The sequence below is a fragment of the Antechinus flavipes genome, chromosome 3 (assembly GCF_016432865.1).
Source record: "Antechinus flavipes isolate AdamAnt ecotype Samford, QLD, Australia chromosome 3, AdamAnt_v2, whole genome shotgun sequence".
Classification (NCBI taxonomy): domain Eukaryota; kingdom Metazoa; phylum Chordata; class Mammalia; order Dasyuromorphia; family Dasyuridae; genus Antechinus; species Antechinus flavipes.
Window position 1 is genome coordinate 198,182,346 of NC_067400.1, and position 18,902 is coordinate 198,201,247.

An 18,902-nucleotide genomic window follows, 5' to 3' on the forward strand; every position below is an offset into this window, starting at 1 on the left:
AGTTGGAGGCCTCATCAAATGGCCTCATTTTGTCTTCAGTAAAATATAATGCAGGATTTTCAGCTGAGAGTAAGGGGGAAAGGAGTTGGAAGGGGTTTGAGGAGAGATAAAAAGTTTAGAAGAATCATTGTGTTTAGTGGGATGATTAGGGAGGTACAAAAATATTGCCTTGCAACATGAATTTATGATGAACTTAATTATCACAATTTCTTGATTTTCTTCAGCTTCATTAAGCAGCATGCATATAGGAATGAAGGCAAAAGATGTAGGATGGTCTAGGAGAAAGAAATTTCCTTTCACTGTAAGTCTTTAGGCAAAGGCTGGCACTTAATGAAATGTATGCATTTAGAACTGGAAAGGATCATAAGATCATGCAGTTCCAACTCCTTCAATTTACAAATGAGGAAACTGTGGGGACAGCTAAATGGCACAGACCTGAGTTCAAATCCAGCCTTTGACATTTAACAGTTACTAGCAATGGGACTGGTTAAGTCACTTAACCCCAATTGCCTCATTCCCTTTCCCCCCCAAAAAAATAAGAAAACTGAAAACTAGAAAAGGTTGTGACCTGTCCTGGACTACATATCAATAAAGGTCTCAAGTAGGATTTGAAGCTAGGTCTTTTTGACTATAGTTTTGATGCTCAATCCAATCAGATAAAGATTAGACTAGATAAATCTTTCAAATCTTTGAAAATTCTTTACAACTCTGAAATTTGACAATTCTCTATTATTACAAGGCAATGTGCTGGGTACTATGGGGTAAGAAGATTAAAAAAATTTTTAATCTCTCTCAGTCATTACATTCTCATGATGGGATATGACCTGTATGTAGAGAATAAGTATGAAGCAAAGTAGAAAGTGTCAAGAAAAAGAAGAATTCAAGACCAAGCATTCTAAGAAAAAACATTTAGGAGGGAAAGAGCACTTTTATCTAGGAAAGATTAAGAATGATTTCATAAAAGATATGACCATTTAACTATACCTTGAAGAAAGAAAAGTAGGGAATGTTCTGGCCATATGCAAAGTCAGAAAATTGTAAGAGAGAACATGTAAAACAGGGTCAGAAAGGGGGTTGTGGTCAGATTGTGGAAAGCCTTAAATGTTAGGATGCAGCATTTATATTTATCCAGTCAGCACTTGGGAGCTAGTGATGGTTTCTGAAAGGGAAGTGACATAATCAGACAGCACCAAGATTATCTTGATAGCTGTGTTGAAGATGGTTGGAGAGAAGACAGAGTATCAGCAGTTTTCTCTTGTCTGATCATGCTTCATGAAGGAAGGATGTTAGAATTCCAAATATCATTTTCTGCGGTTCACAGTAAATATTCAGTGTTCAATTAAGTGTACTTTCAAGGAATCTTTACCAAAGTATATCTAACACTTCCCTTCAGAAATGATAATCAGTGACAAAAATGCATTTTATACAGCCTGAGATAGGCCACAGTCTGCTAGTCCAGCTGTTTGAAGCATGTCCTGCAATGAAGAAGGGGAGAAAAAGAAAAAAGAAATTAAAAAAGCCAAAACCAAAAACACTGACACATGGGTCAGTGGTAGAGTTCTAGCATGACATCTCCAGGAAGTTCTGAGAACTGAAGTATTTTCTCATTCAGCAATCCCCGAGACATCCTTATCAAAAGAAACATAATTGTATAGGATGGGAAGTCTTACAGATTTGAAGAAAGAATAGTTACATATCAAGTCTACATAATCTGCACAAAAATTCCAAGGAAATGTGAGCTATAAGGAATAATCATTGTATACAAGCTTAGTTCAAAAAAATGTTTCTTGATTAAATGTTTGCACAAAGCTTTATACTTTACAAAGTCCTTTAATGTGCATTATAATATTTGGTTCTCACAACAGTCTTGTGAAATATTCAGAGAAAATCTTCTTGTCTGCAATTAAGAGCTGATGAAGTTGAAACAGAGATGTTAAGTGATATACCTTAAGTGATATGCCCCAGATCACATAGCTAGCAAATGCTAGAACAAGGAGCTTAGGTGCTAGCCTGATGCTTAGAGATACAATGAGGTTGCTACTCGGGTTTTGCGTCAGGGAAACAACCTCCATTAGTTATACAGAACAGTAATCATCTAGACAGTGGTGCCCATGCATCATAATATTACCCATAAAGATCCCATCTATCTCTTAGAGCCTAATTTCTACTGTTGTTACCCTTACTTAACTTCTTCCCCTGCCTCTTCCCAGGGATTGGAGAGCTAGGAGTTATTGACCATGCTAAGAGCATCCCTTCTCCTGGTATGATTTACAGGAGTCCTCAAACTACGGCCCACGGGCCAGATGCAGCAGCTGAGAACGTTTATCCCCCTCACTCAGGGCTATGAAGTTTCTTTATTTAAAGGCCCACAAAACAAAGTTTTTGTTTTTACTATAGTCCGGCCCTCCAACAGTCTGAGGGACAGCGAACTGGCCCCCTCTTTAAAAAGTTTGAGGACCCCTGGACTAGGACATGTTCTTCCACCAAACCCAAGCCCACCCATCCCCCAATTAAATGTGCCTTAGGTTTCATAATTTCTAATAATTCCTCTACCAATGATCTTCCCATTATACTATACTACTTTTCTTGAAAATGTCTTTAACTGAGTAGGAGGATGCTGGTAGAAGAGAAAAAAAATATTATTAACTAAAGGCAGAAAATAAATTAATAATATATACAAAGCATCATATTATGTGTTGGGGTTACAAATAGAAAAGCAAGACAGTCTCTACTCTCAAGGGAGAAATAAAACATAGAAAAGGACTCAACTAATTAGAAAATCAAGTTGAAAGATCCTATTTGGGACAAAAAAAATTAATAGCTGTTTGATACATCTTTTTTTAAATACTTTTTTATTGATAAAACCATATCTGTTTCTAATGTTGACCCATTTGACAGTGCCAAGGATTTTGTTATCAAGAACTTTTTTTTTCTGGCTCTTCATTAGATATGAATATTTATTGACAAGACAGAAGTTGTAGCACCTGCTCATTAATGAGCAGGTGGTCAGTAGCTGGGAGTCATGGTTGAGGTGATTGCAAGCTTTCACATTTCTCTTTCTGAATGCCTTGCTTGCTTCAACTAGATTAGCTTGCCTCTCCCAAATGGCTAGTCTGACAGTTGGTGAGGATGGACAGCCCCTTCTACAAAAGGATTGTTTTCCTAAATGATAGCTTTGAGAGATGGGTCGGAATCAAGACCAATAATCTAAGGCAGATGTGGGGTGCTTCTGTTCCTGGAGTCCTTGGTATTACCTGTCCATTAATGATAGTTGATCAGTCATTGGTTATGATGATAATGAATTGACTAGAACAGATGGTTATTTTTCAGAGCTAACTTATATCTAGCATAAACTTTAATTATGAAAGCAAGCAACAAAACATTATTCTGAGCAGTCCATAGGCTTCACCATAAAGATGGTCCATGACTTTAAAAAGTATTTTTAAAAATCCATAATTCATTCTCTCCCCGAACTGTATTTGGGGACTTAGTGGGGTTTTACTGATCTGAAGAATTTATCCCTGAATCCAAATAAAAATTTAAAGTGGCAAATACAACTGGCCCCTGTTATAGTCAGTCATTCAGTCAAGAAATATTCATTGAAAAATATGTGGAACTTGCTACTAGTTATTAGAAAGTAGATTTCACAAAAAATTAGAAATTTATCATGTTATCTTATGGGCTGCTAAGAATCATTTGGATATTTATAACATCAATCACGGGTCATACACAATTATCAAGTTTAGGACTCAATCAGTAGAAGATTGTTGTATCTTATTTTGAGTTCATCATCTCCTTCATTTGCCTTAGCAAATGATTTCACAACCCTTATAAGATCCATGGGCTGGACACTCCTTGCCCCTGGACTAGATGATAGCATGATTTAAGTGAATTCAGAAGAAATTGGACAGCCAGATCTAAAGATTTATCAGTTTCAGTCTGGAAGGAGGTCTCTAATAGCATACCTCAAGTATCTGTGCTTGACCCTGGGCAGCTTATTATTTTTCTTAATAGCCTGATAAATATACAATTTCGTATTTGTTGGTACTCATCAAATTTGCAAATGTCACAATTAAATTCAGGTCCAGAAAAGATCAATAGGTTAGAAGACTCAATCAAATATAGTATAAAATTTATTAAGAATAAGCATAGTTTTATATGTAGGTCAAAATATCAGTGTCACAATTATAAAATGAGGAGGTATGACTTAGCAGTGTTCATCTGAAAAAAAAAAAAACTTTCTTCAAGATTAATCTTAGACACATTAAAAGAGATATAGTATCCAAAATAAGGGAAGTGTTAATCTCGCAGTACTCTTCCTTGGTCAGAACATATCTGAAACACTGATTAATTCTGGGAACTCTTTCTTAATGAGGACACTGATGAGCTAAGAAGTTTCTATAGGAGGGTAACTAGTATGTGCCTCAAAATCATATCATATGTGGATTAATTGATGAAATTAGAGGTCTTTAATCTGGGGAAAGTTTCAGGTGGCGGGGAGGAATAAGCATTTATTCAGCATCTTCTATGTTCCTAGTGCTGTGCTAATTATTTTACAAATATTATCTTATTTGATCCTTACAACAACCCTGGGAGATAAGTACTATCATTATCCTCATTTTATAGTTGAGGTAATTGAGGAGAGGGGTGATAGTTAAAGGTTTCCAAAGTATTATGAAATGGGAATCATTTGCCATTTATAATTTGCTATATTGATACCTAATTGTAAATAGAATATTCATTTTGCTTTGTGAAATCCAATATTGCCTAAGTTGGTCATTTGGATTTTCTTTCCTGTCTGTAATACCCTTTGCTTATAGATGGACAAATGAAAATGAAAATTTGCCCATGTCTATATTCTCTACACCCATAGTTATAGTACTGATCCACTTGATTTACCAATGCCTTCTTTTGTCATTTGAAGATTTCTTTCCTTTCTCCCAAGATTTCTTTACCATGACTCTATTAAGTAGGTGTTCTGCCTGAGTGAAGAGTGCAGAATTAGACCTATTCTAAATTAGATATTAAATTATCTAACTTAAGCAAATCATTCCTAATCACTGCTATAAATAGTTAATATGGAAATTCTCTAGGTCTGGAAGTAGTACCATGCTTGACAACATCTTATCCCTTTTTTCTCTGTTTGATGAGGATAAAATTGTTCCTGAACTAATTTAATGCCACGTGTACAAAATATACAATTATTGTGCCATTATCTGCACTATCCTAGACCTTTAATTTCCTGTTTTCTGGCTGAGAAATATTTGCAAATTACATCTATCACAGGGTACTGAAGGGTGAAATATAACTGGAGACCTGCTCTCAAATCAAGCACCCAATAAAGTTGTTGAGTGCTTTAACAATCAAAAACTTCTAATGAGTTTTGAAAAATTTGATCACTGAATGGAATTCAGAAATTATCAAAGGAGGAATAAATGTATCTGAATAAAATTGCTCAATCTTCGAAAGTAAATAAATGAATGATAAATATATAGAGAACTGCAGATTTTTCTTTCATCAAAAAAAAAAAACCTAAGAAAAAGTAAGTATATAAAACTTGGATCATAAACATAGAACTGCCAAAGTGACCTTAGTAAATCTAACTTTAAAATAATCATCACTTGGCTGTTCCCCATTACTGGGATAAATTGCTACAGTTTCTTTAACTCTCTTTCAATGTTTAAGTTTGCTAAGACTTGGCTTACTCCATACCACTTTTAGAGTATGGAAGACACAATGTTCTAATGAAAAATTATCCAATATCAAGTATAGTAAGCATTACTTATAAACTCTTGAATGTTATAATTATGTTAATAAAGGTACTGTGTTATATAATAGAAGGATATAGTTGGTATGGAGGGAAAGAACTGGGTCAGAAAACCCATATTCTCCTATCAGTTCTGGCATTAATAAACAGTGAATTTAGTGAAATCTTTTAACTTTTATGGGAATAGTTCATTAAGCATTGGACTTGGAATCAGTAAAACATGGATTCAAATTCCATCTTTGGAATTAGCTAGTTGTGTGGATATTGTCAGATCACTTTACCTAAGACTCAGTATCTTCATTTATAAATTAGAATAATAATAGTAATAATAATAAACATCTAAGAGGCAGCTAGGTGGTGCAGTGGCTGCAGCATCAGCCCTGAAGTCAGAAGGACCTGGGTTCAAATCTGGCCTCAGACATTTAACACTTCCTAGCTGTATGACCCTAAGCAAGTCACTTTACCCCAATTGCCTCAGCAATAATAATAATAATAATAATAATAAACATCTAACATTTATCTAATGCTTTAAGGTTTACAAAGCAATTTATAAATATGTATGTGTGTGTATATATATGTATATATGTGTTCATGTGATCTTCATAGCAACCATGTAAGAAAGGTGCTGTTATATCCCCATTTTACAGTTAAGCAAACTAAGACTGAGAAGGATTAAGGAAGGAATTCAAACAGATAAGTGGGGAAAATCACATATTTATATGCACTACTTTGTGCCAGGAACCATACTCAGCATTTTTCAAATATTATCTCATTTGATCTTAAAACAACCCTATGAGATAGGTGCTTTTATTATCTCTATCTACACATGAGGAAACTGAAATTCAGAGAAGTTAAGTGACTTATCCAGGTTCACATAGCTAGCAAGAGTCTGAGGCTAGATTTGAAACCTGGATCTTGTGATTCCAGACTCAGTGATCTATCTACTGTGCTTCACAGCCAACACTCTGACATAGTATTTAAATTTAATTTTTCCCAACTCCAAGTCTAGTACTTACCCATTGTACCACCTAGCTGCCTTCAAGTGCTTTACAAATATTGTCATCTTTTTTTCTTTTATGAGATCAGATACTACTATTATTTCCATTTTTTTAAGATAAGAAAAATGAGGTAGATAAGGGGAAAGTCACTGTCCTTGATTCATATAGCTAAGAAGTGATCAAGGTCAGATTTTAACTCAGAGGGTCTTCTTGACCACTAGATTCAATATTCTGTCTACTATAATATTTAGCTGCTATCTATAGTGCCTGCCTAGCAAAATTGTGACAATCTAGTAAGATGATGCATGTAAGAATATTGTTTTTAAAACTTAAAATTCTAAAAAAAAAAGCCCCAAAGCCCCACATGGGGCTTCATATGAACTATGAACCATGGGTTCATTTATTATGCACTACTATGTGCCAGGAACCATACTAAGCACTTTTCAAATATTATCTCATTTGATCCTTACAACAACCCTAGGTACTTTTATTATCTCCATCTTATATATGAGGAAACCGAAATTCAGAGCAGTTAGGTGACTTATCTAGGCTCACATAGCTAGCAAGAGTCTGAAGCCAGATGTGAAACCATGGGTTTATCTGACATGGATTCATATGAACCACATCCAACCTACATGACTGATTGGTCCCACTCTTTTTGCTTCATTACCTTGATCTGGAGTACTCAGAGAAAATGAGTACTCCAAAATGAGGCTTGGATTTGGCTTGACCACGAACCCAAGATACTTCTCTAGGTTTCCACTCCAAAATAAGACTTGAATTTGATTGGACCTTGGATCCAAAATATTTGTCTAGGTTTCTTCAAATGTCATTAAAAGAACCATAAACTCCAGCAAAGGTACTCCATATACAACATGGATATATGATATTGGACAAGACTTTATTTCACTCCAGCAGGAAATGCTTAAGATACTAGGACTCATAGGAACCCATGAACAGATGTAGAAACATAGATAGCACTAAAATAGCTCATTAGACTCTTGCCTTTCCTTAGGTTAGTATATCAGTACTAGTACTAGTATTCTTATACAAGGTCAGAGTGGAACCAGCAATAAAGCTGGGTTGACAATGAGGCACCTAAATCATGACTCCAGGGAATCTTACCAGTCCCCTGACTAGGGTCTAGATTTATTTCAAAGCTATAAGAATAATCATTGGCAGATATACCTTCTGTGAGAACTGGCAGGATTCAAGCATGAGTTGCCAAGCTCTTAGAAGAAATGTTTTCTTATCTATCTGGGTCTTTAATTCTTGTTTGTTCTATCTTTTCTATTTTGCCTTTCATTCTGTTTGATAGAAAAGTCAGAAACAAAGTAAGATTTGAAGTTGGGCTTCTTTTTGACTTTTTTTTTGCCATCAGTAGGATCAACTAACAAAAGAAATCCTTTTTTTGTCGTTCTTATTATGTTTCAGAAACTAAGTGCTGATTGTCACAGCAGTTTTCTAGATACCAGCACTGTGTCACCAAGGAATCTATATCTAGTACTCTCAAAATGTTTTCTGCTATATATCATATATATACTATGATGTATACGATTATGTTGGGGTTAATTTCTTGCTTTGTTTTAATTTAAAAGGTTATTTTAAAGAACTAATAGCTAGGCATTTAGAGATATTCTGCCTCTGAATACAGGTAAACTTGTCTTTTATTTTTAGCATTTTAAAGTTTCTTTTAGAATTTATAGTTATATGATAACAATGAGCTACAGAAAACATATAAAAATGGAAACTTTCCCTTTTGTTCATGGCAGTTTTAGAAGCTTATTGACAATATATCTAAAAACCTTTTAGTGTCTAAAATGGTACTACTTTAAGTGTAGATACCCATTAAGTTAAGAGCTTTCTGGCTAAGTAATCTCTACTTGTTCATACTGTGTCTGAATTGCCCCTGATAAGAATAGGGATATATGTTTATTGTTCATTTTACTTTAGAAAATTTGTCCCCCTTGATAGGTTTTCTAAACCTAACAATACAATGGTTTCAAGAATTTTTTTTAATATTTCAACCCCTCTTCGTTTTTATTAAGAAAAAAACCCAGCAGACAAGTTGTCCAACATTCTGCCATTCTGCATCATAAACATTCTTGTGCTGCAGTTTTTGATTTTTGGTTTTTTTTAATAAAGGTACTTTTCACTGGTGGACAGCTGCCACTGTCCAAATAACAGAGATATCTACATGCTCATTAAAAGACAGGCTGAATTTATCATTCTATATGATTGATAAGAAAGGACATTTATTGCTTGCTAGGTAATATTCCAGATGATTCATCTGGAGGTGGCGATGTCAGGCTCTAGCCACTGGCATTTCCCAGCTAATTAGAAGATAAAGCATGAGTTGCTCTAAACAATGACTGTACCCTGACCTTATTAAATTTCCTGTCAATGACATGGAATAAAGGCTAAAAAGTAACCAGTTTACTAGAAAGATAATAATATATCATTTTGTGAAGAAAAAAGAAATTATTATATAGTAATACTCTGGAAACAACTTATGGCTCCTTTTCCAGGGAAAGAGCTTAGTTGAATGGTTTAGTGAATACTATATTCTTTAGTGACCTAACTAAAAGCAAAAAACTGGAAAATTTCATGTCATTCACAAAACAATTATACTAAATTGTATAGTTTCCAGAAGTATTTCATCATTTTTTTCTGAAAAGTTACAGATCTAGCTTAGTGTCTAGCACATAGTAGGTTTATATAAATGTTTATTAATTGGTACAAAAGCAAAAATGTTTGTAGAGGAAATGACAGAATCAGATTTTCTTAATCTTTTTATCTAACATTACCAAACTTCTTGGGAAAGGATAGGGAAAGAATGAAAACAATTACTTTTTCTAAATTATGACACTTATAATTTTCTGATATGTAAAGGTTTATTTACATTAATAGACAAAGAAGGTAATGCTTTTTTGATGTTAGACAGTAAAGTAGAAGAGCTTACCATTGACCAATAATGTAGTAATTCAGTGACATAAGCAGTGTTCACAAGTAGTCATTCTAAGAATCAGGAAACCATGAGATGATATATGTCCCATGTACCATTCCAATATATTTCCTAATGTGTCTAATTTACAATGGGAGAATCTCTTATTTTGTGTGATATAATTTTTAATAGTATTACTTGTTAGATAATACCTATTGAAAGTAAAACAGAAATACCAATGCTAAATATAAATGTAATAAATGTATTCTGACTCTCAAGGTCAAGCTAGCTATATCTCCCTTCTTAGTGTTCTGGGGGCTAACCCTTAGAGGTTTGGGATATCTTTTCTCTACTTCCATTGATTTGGGACCTCTGTATATTTCTCACTCTTAGGGGTCTTCAACAAATACTTCAGTATCATTTAATCCATGCCAATTAATTTTTAAATAGTACTTTATTTTTACAAATACATAGTTTTCAACATTCATCTGCAAAATCTTGTATTCCAAATTTTTCTCCCTTTCTCTCCCCACTCCCATGTCCTCTCCCCAAGACAGCAAACAATCTGATATAGGTTAAAATATGTAATTCTTCTTAAAATATTTCCATAATCATGCTATGCAAGAAAAATCAGATGAAAGAAGAAGAAAAAAACAAGCAAAACAAACAACAAGATGAAAATACTATATTTTGATCCACATTCAGTCACCATAATTCTCTCTCTGAATGTGGATTGCACTTTTCATAACAAGTCTACTGGAATTGTCTCAAATCACGTCATTGTTGAAAAGAGCCAAGTCCATCACAGTTGATCATCACATGATCTTGTTGTCACTGTGTACAATGTTCTATTGATTCTGCTCATTTTACTTAGTACACTGAATAACTTTTTCAAAAGGATATTTACTTTGAAGATAAAACATTTCTTGTAATATACCCAGAGGTATACTTTCCCCTATACCACCTTACACCAATCTCTGAAGAAGTAGCTTCAGTTGTTATAAATTTTTTGTCCCACCAAATTCAAATCTAAAAGTGATATGAATGAGTGCTCATCTCAGTTTCCCTGAGCTGGGTTCAGAAGTCATTCTTAAAGGTCTCTCCTTGTTCCTTGGAGTATCTCATCTGTGCTTTGGGACTCTGAAACTCTGAATACTGAGTATCTCTTCCACCTTTTTTCACTCACAAGATTATGAAGGGTTACTCCCTTCAGCTAGAACAGAAAAAGGATAAACACAGAGCCCCAAGGTCCAGACCCACATGCTGTCACAGAGCCTCAAAGTGAGTGAAGGACCTTATGACATGGTTTCTCATCTCACCATGAGCAAGAGTTAACAATCTACCCCCAAGAATGACAAGAGAAGATCACAAATAATGACAGGTCTTTGTGAATACCTCCAAAATTTATCAAAGAATCTCTTTCACCCATGGTTAGTTAATAAAAACTAGTTATAGAATTTTTGCACATATTACAGCACAGTCAATCCAAGGCATTTCCTTTAAATGTCATCATGATTCTCCCAGAAATAAGTTTCCTCACATCCTTCACATTGAATGATTATAAGCCAAGAAGGTTTCTGGTATCATTTAATAGAAGGGAGAAATGGACACTGCTCTAGTCATCTGATCTATTGCATTTTTTTTTAACTTTGTCATTTTTAATCCCACAGTGAATGGAAGAGAAATTTCTACTTAGAATCTATACTCCTGAGGACAAAAGCTATATATAATTTTCCCATCCTCTGCAACATCTAATAGAGCCTTCCAGAGAATAAACATTCAAACCAGTTGAATAAATGAATTGATTCATTTACCTTGCTCAGTCAAAGACTACTATTCAAGAGATAAATCATTCCCAAAGGGAAAGTTCTTGTTTACCCTGAAACATAGATTTTTTAAAAAAACACTTTAAAAAATGATTCTTACTGACATAACAGGTTAGGATACTTCTTAGAGCTCTATTGTAAATATATATGTATATTTATGTTTGTATTATTTATTACTCTTGGTGTATTATTAATACTTATTACCATATTATGTTTTCCTAGTAGCATAGACATGTTGAGTTTGAGATGTTTCAGATTAATGAGTTTAAAGTGTCCAAGATGACTGAGGGGGGAAAGAAGGGGTAGAGAGAATGAAAGAAAGAGAAAGAGAGGGAGGGAGAGAGAAAGAGAGAGAGTGGAAGGGAAGAAGGGAGGAAAAGAGGGAGAGAAGAAAAAGGGAAAGGGAGGGGGGGAAAGGAAGGAAGGAGGAAGAGTAGAAGAGAGAGAAAGTAAAAAAAAAGAGAATCATCTGCATGGAAAGGATAATTAAACACTTGGAAATTAATAAATTCACCCATTGAGAAAGTGTAGAGAAACAAGAGGTGTCAGAACAGAACCTTGGGGTACACTCATAATTAGGAGGCATGATACAAATGATGAATAAAGCACAGGAAACTCTAGAGTAAAATCAAGAGAACAGTGATCTGAAAAGAACAAAGAGAAAAAAGAATCCAGGGGGAAAATTGTGGTTAACAGCATCAAATACTTCAGAAAGATCAAGAAGGATAAGAATTAAAACAAGGTCATCATATTTGACAATTAAGAAGTCACTTGTAACTTTGAAGAGAGTACTTGTTGACTAGCTGAAAAATTTTGAATGGTATTTATCTAGCAAACATCATCAAAAAGAAGAAAAGTATTAATATGTAAAATGAATAAGGATGTAGGAAAACAAAGAGTACAAAACAATTAGTAAAGCATTTTACATCAAGCCTATGACTAATTAAACTCCCACTGGGCAGAACATTATTTAAAAAGTTTACACATATACTTTGAAATAATGAGAATAAATGTTTATGGAATGTGAAGTTTTTCCAGGGTATATTGTTACATAGTGGAAGGTAGTTTGGTGACAGTGGTGGAAGTAAACATATAAAAAAAAAATTATAACAATAATTTATGTTTGGCCTAAGAAAAATAGAATAATTTGAGAAAGGAAAAGGACTAAAATATGGAGTTTGGAGAGAAAGATTTGTATTAATAGTAATGAAAATTCACATTCATATAGTACTTTATATTATATGATTCTCATATAAATGCATAGGCAAGTATCATTCCTACTTAATAGATGAGGAAAATGAGACTCAGAGATAGGAAACAGAATGCCCAAGTTTGCACAGATAAGAAGTGGCAGTACTCAAGCACAAGACCTCTGACATCATTTCTGAATTTAAATTTAAAGAAAAAGGTATGGTAGCAGCCAGATGGCACAGTAGGTAGAGCAATGTCCCTGGATTTAGGACAACCTGAGTTTAAATCCAGCCTCAAATCCTTAACAGTTACTAGCTATGTGACCCTGGGCAAGTTGTCCCTTTTAAAAAAAATAACTACTAAATTTAGTAGCATTTAAAAAAACCCAGAGAAACAAAGTAAAGCTTGCTTCACCTGATTCAAATAATTTGCTTGTTTTTTTTTTTAATTTGTTTTTACAGAATGCCAGATTCACCTGGTGAACTCCCAGAATATCCTTTGTTTGTTTCAGTCAGTGACTGGCTGGATTCAATTAAAATGGGCCAATATAAAAATAATTTTATGGCAGCAGGGTTTACAACCTTGGATTTAATTTCAAGAATGAGCACTGAGTAAGTGACACTATTCTTACTACCATATTTATTTGCTTTGCTACAGATCTATACAATTGTATGCTATACCTAGTTCACTGTGGCTGTAATTGCCATTCCAATGATTAAAATGACATTTGCAAGTCTCTATCCTTTCCTCTGGAAACCCTCCAAGTAGAAATTAGCCTTCCATAATACTTTGAAAAGCAATAGGTAATGCTGAAGTCTCTATATTGAGCAAATATAGATTCCCAAGGCTACATTTTTCTCTGAATCATCATGGGGTTATTTAAAATCAATGAGGTGATTCAGGCCAGTTCCAATGGTCTTGTGATGGAGAGAATCATTTACACCCAGAGAGAAGACTGTGGGAACTGAGTGTGGATCACAACATAGTATTTTTACTCTTTTTGCTGTTGTTTGCTTACATTTTGGGTTTTTTTCTTATTTTTTCTTTTTTCCTGATTTTCCTTGTGCAGCATAATAATTGTGGAAATATATATAGAAGAATTGCACATGTTTAACATATATTTGATTACTGCCTCTAGGGGAGGGGGTGAGAGGAAGGGAGGGAAAAAATTTGGAACACGGGGTTTTACAAGGGTGAATGTTAAAAAAATATCCATACATATATTTTGAAAATAAAAAGCCTTAATTAAAAATAAAATAAAATAATTGCTATAATTGTTTCTTTCTGAAAAACATGTTATGCATAACTTACAGAACTCATACCATTTAGTTATTTGAATCAAGTATTAGTCATACAAAATAACCAATTCTAATCAATTCTTTCTTATTTATCAACATCATATTGAGTATATGTGTGTGTGTGTATATTATGTGTGTGTGTGTGTATATATATATATATATATTTACAAACATATACATACAAAGTATAGTTTCATTAAAGTTCTATCTGTGTAATATATTCGATTATTTTTCATTGTTTTTGCTTTTATCCTGTCTTTTTTTAGTATAGTAACTATCTCAACTATCTGAATGTATATTAAGTCTTAACAGATAATTGTTCTTATTTAAAGTAAATATGAAGAACAAAACAAATAATGCAGGATACTGCAGAAAATGTGCTGTGTCTGTGTTTCTGCCAGTACCATCTAATGCCTATGTTTGCACAAAATGTAAATTGTATCCATCTTAGAGGAGAAAGTGAAATGGCCATACAGTAGCATTTATAGCCTCTAGGGAAATTAGCCATAAGAGTAGTAAATTAAGGAGAATGAAGTGTTTCTTGAAAGAATGAAATAAGGGCATCAAGGAAGATATCAACAAGAAAAGGGGTATAAAGAGAGAAATTCTCATCTTTATCAGGATTATGTTAAAACTGTTTAACAAGTATGAAACTTCTTTAGAGAAGTCAGAGGGACAATATCTCAAGGAAGTAGTGTCTTGGGCTCAAAGAACACGGTCCTGCATCTATAAACAGATGAGGCAGCCATTTGAAGACTTGACATGAACAACAGAAACATCTGCTATTTTCTTGGAATATGAATACAGGATGTAAGATTTATCAAATATGTTGAGTACTACCTATTTGAGGTAACTTATGTGGATTCCAATGCATTGCAAAAAAGTTTCTAGAAATCATAGCTAAAGGTTAGGAATTTCTGGGCAAGAAAACTAAAGAGTTTAAGAGGAATACAAGTAGAGTTGGTATAACAACTGCCAGTTAGACATTAAGGTTTCAGAAAAAAGTACAGATTTGGACATTGAACAATTGGCTAAGAGAAAGTGTATGAAAAAGGAAATTTATACTTCTGGATCACAATTTAAATATAAAAATTATGAGCTCTTCAACCAAAAATGAAGTGTATCAGAAATAACCAATAAAAACAATTTCTTTTTTGCAATAGCTTTTTCTTTTTCAAAATACATGCAAAGATGGTTTTCAATATTCACCCTGGCAAAATCTTGTTTTACATATTTTTCTCTTTCCTTCACTTCCTGCCTCTCCTCTCCCCAAGACAGCAAATATCCAATATAAATCAAATACAGTCAATTCCTCTAATCATATTTCCACATTTACCATGCTACACAAGAAAAAATCGGATCAAAAAGGGGGAAAAAATGAGAGAGAAAAAACAAGCAAGCAAAAAACAAAAACAAAGACTAAGAAGATGAAATGTTGTGATGCACATTCAGTCTCCATAGTCCTCTCTCTTCAATCACATGTCTATTGGAATTAGCCTGAATCATTTCAAAAACAATTTATTTCTTAAAAGGGTTTTTTTTTTCTTTTCTTCTTGAGGGATAAAGAGAAAGAAAAAAATTACTTGTTAATTGAGAAAAATTAATTTTAAACCATGTTTTCTTGGACTTGTATGAATCTAATCAAGAGATCTTTCTACCAAAAATAAAGAGAGAAAGTTGGGGAAGGATGTGATTAGTTTAAGATTAAAAGGAAACAGTGGATTAAAATTTTAGTTTTAGATTAAAAGGAAACAATGGATTAGGGAAATAATATAGATATAATGTATTTAGACTTTAGCAAAGTATATGGCAAAAATCTCTAATGCTTTTCTTATAGACAAGATGTTATAGGGCTAAATGATAATATTATTAAGTGAATTAGGAACTTGTTGAATGGCTGTTCCCCCAAAGTAATCCATTAATGAGTCAATGTCAATATAAAGAGAGAGAATGCTTTACCACTTTAAGAGCATACTGAAGAAGGATTCAATGGAAAAATCTAGAAATTCATATAATTTAAATAAGTCAAAAGCTTCACATGGGGAAATTATTGGCTTTATCTATATGAGTTGATTCTTTATTAAACTCTACAAGGTTCCAGAGTTGCTGATTTTTATACCCTATTGAGACATATAAGATTTGCATAATTACTTAAATTGTACTTCTTGAAATATCTGAACTCCTAATGTGCAAGTATCTGAATTTGAATATTCTGATGTATATACCACTAAGTTTTCTTAATTTGTTTCTTGGCTTTTTCTAGAGTTTCCATTTTGTTTTTATCAGTCATCTTTGATTAGCAAATGCTCCAATTCTCTTATGCACCTAAGATCACTAGGCCTGTTTTTTTTTTCCTTTTTCTCACAGTGATATTAGAAGAATTGGGGTCGTACTCATTGGACACCAGAGACGAATAATGAGCAGCATACAGGCTTTACGTTTACACATGATGCACATACAGGAGAAGGGATTTCATGTATGAAAGTAGTATAGAAACAACTATGTTTTGTGCCTCAGCATTTCTAAAATGGAAGATATTCTCTTCTTTCTTCCTTCTGATTCTCCTAACTTCACAAATGACAACTCTTCTGTTCAGATTATTAACACATTTTATGTTTATGCTTCTTACTTGGATTTTTAATCACACTGCATAATTCTTCCTTCAGTTACTTGCCAAATACACTGGCCCACTGCAGACTCGCTACACACTGGTAAATAACTCAGCATGGATATGTAATTTTGTATAATCACATTTGGGAAATGGTCATAGAAAGTAATGTCCCATTTGCCCAGTGTGGCTTCCTAATTTATGTAGAGTTTGATGATAGATCAAAAAAAAAAGTAATTGATTTCTTCTCATGTTTTGTGATCATATAGTTTCCAATTTGACATAAATATTTATTTTATAGTTAACTAAATTTAACTGTATCTTACTTTGTAATAATTTAACTGTTGGTAAATAGTACCTGATCATACTAGGATTCTTTGCATAAGTGACCAATAATTTCATATGGTAAATTCTCATTATTTTTAGCTATTGGGAGGAGGGGAAAAGGAAGAGGAAAAACAATGCTTCTAAATCATCCAAGGCCCTGTGTTTCACTTTCTTTTTTTAACCAACATCCAATTGCTATATCATTGATTATAGTGGTTTGTTATTGTCATTTTCCCTTTGATTTTTTAATAAGTACATTATTAAAATCATCCCTGGAAAAGCTATGAGCATATGGCACTAATAGCTTCCATGTAGGTTGAAAGAGGGAAGCATTGGGGAACATATAATTAAAATACTGCTTTGGCTTTACCTTTACAAGTTTGAGGGAAAGAATCATTATCAGAGAAACAAAGAAAGTAATTATTCTTTGTTTAAATACCTTGGATGAAATAGAAATGACATTCTTAAAATTTAAAATTATTTTATACTAATACTGAGGTCCATGAAAATAGACAGTGATACCATGCTATTGTCTGTTACTAATTAATATGTTAAAGATTTTTTATTTTTATCATTTTTTTAAAGGTAATATGATCATGGTGAACCACATTTTCAAAATCTTACATGATACAAACATACTTTTCTGCCTCAAAGGGAGTATCTCTATCCATATGATCATATGCAAATTGTATGTCAACCTGTGTATTTTGGAAGAGATAATAACTAATGAGGAGACAGACTGGCTAAAATGCACTATCTTTATCATTCTGGTTACTTTTGAATGGACACCAAAAAAAACTTGTGCAATGCTTTTCTCAGTGACTTAAAGCTCAGTCATCATATCAATATAATTCCGTTTCTTAAGCTATTTTAAGGACAAAAATTCTTTTCTGTGAGACTAGAAAAGTAACTGCTGTGACTAGATTGAAGAAAGTAAACATCACCAAAAAGCTAACTCTCCTAATGGGATTTGTAAAAAAGAAATGGAATGAGAAAGCAATCCTGAAATAAAAAAAGAAAAAAGAAAGAGTTCTAAAGATTTACCAAATAAGTTTTTTTTTTTAATCTCAGAGAGGACAGCACCTTACCGAATTCCTAAATTTCTCCCTAAACTACAATTTCTAAGGAAAATATTCTCATAAGAAACAGCCCCCAGTTTCTTCAATATCATAAACACTTTTTCATTTTAAAATGTTGTTGATTATACTATTAGACTAGATTTTGCAAATGGAATTTCTTTTATCAATTCATCTCCTGTTTTTTGTCAACCACATTTAATTTCCCTTCCTTTACCAAGGCAATACAGATAGAAAGAAGATGGCCTTTGCAAGTTGTCCTTAAAATAATTTTAAAACAAAAGCAAAACCAGGGTGATCAGTCAATTGTTAAGTGTGTGTGTGTGTGTGTGTGTGTGTGTGTGTGTGTGTGTGTGTGTGTGTGTGTGTATGTGAAATAGCTCAGCATCAGTCTAAAACTTAGGCGTGTATTCCTGCTGTCCTTTGCATGTTCATGCATCTCAACTAGATGCAGGCTGCTTGATGCATTTACACAAACCTAGATACATTTAGAAGTAATATAATTTCCATATTTACCTTCCTTTAAGTATATACATATATTCATTAAGAACAGATATAACAATATAAACAAATTTAGAATATATTTATTTTTATAAAACAAAAAGAGAAAAAAAGTGATCTGAAAGTGAAAGTTGAAATGATGAGGATCTTCAATAAGACTATCCTTTGTCCAGCAAATTCTGTATACTCTAGGTCAAATCAATCTCTATAAATTGGCTAAAAAATTCTGTAAGCACAAATTGTAATGATTTTAAGGTTAAGGATCTCTATAGAATATCCTTTTATTTAAAATTTGGATAATCCTAGGTCTTGTTGGTTTTTACTCATTTTTTAATTACTAGCTATCCTAAAGAAAAACTTGCCCAG

General features: G+C 33.2%; 1 protein-coding gene across 1 annotated transcript in view; it reads left to right on the forward strand.

Annotated features, from left to right (window-relative positions):
- EPHA6 (EPH receptor A6) overlaps nt 1-18,326 on the forward strand; it is a 983,513-nt gene extending 965,187 nt beyond the window's left edge. The window contains 2 exon segments of the mRNA XM_051984381.1: nt 13,188-13,337; nt 16,392-18,326. Of these exon segments, the coding sequence (XP_051840341.1) occupies nt 13,188-13,337; nt 16,392-16,506 (265 nt within the window). The 3' untranslated portion in view covers nt 16,507-18,326.
- The last annotated feature ends 576 nt before the right edge of the window (nt 18,327-18,902 follow it).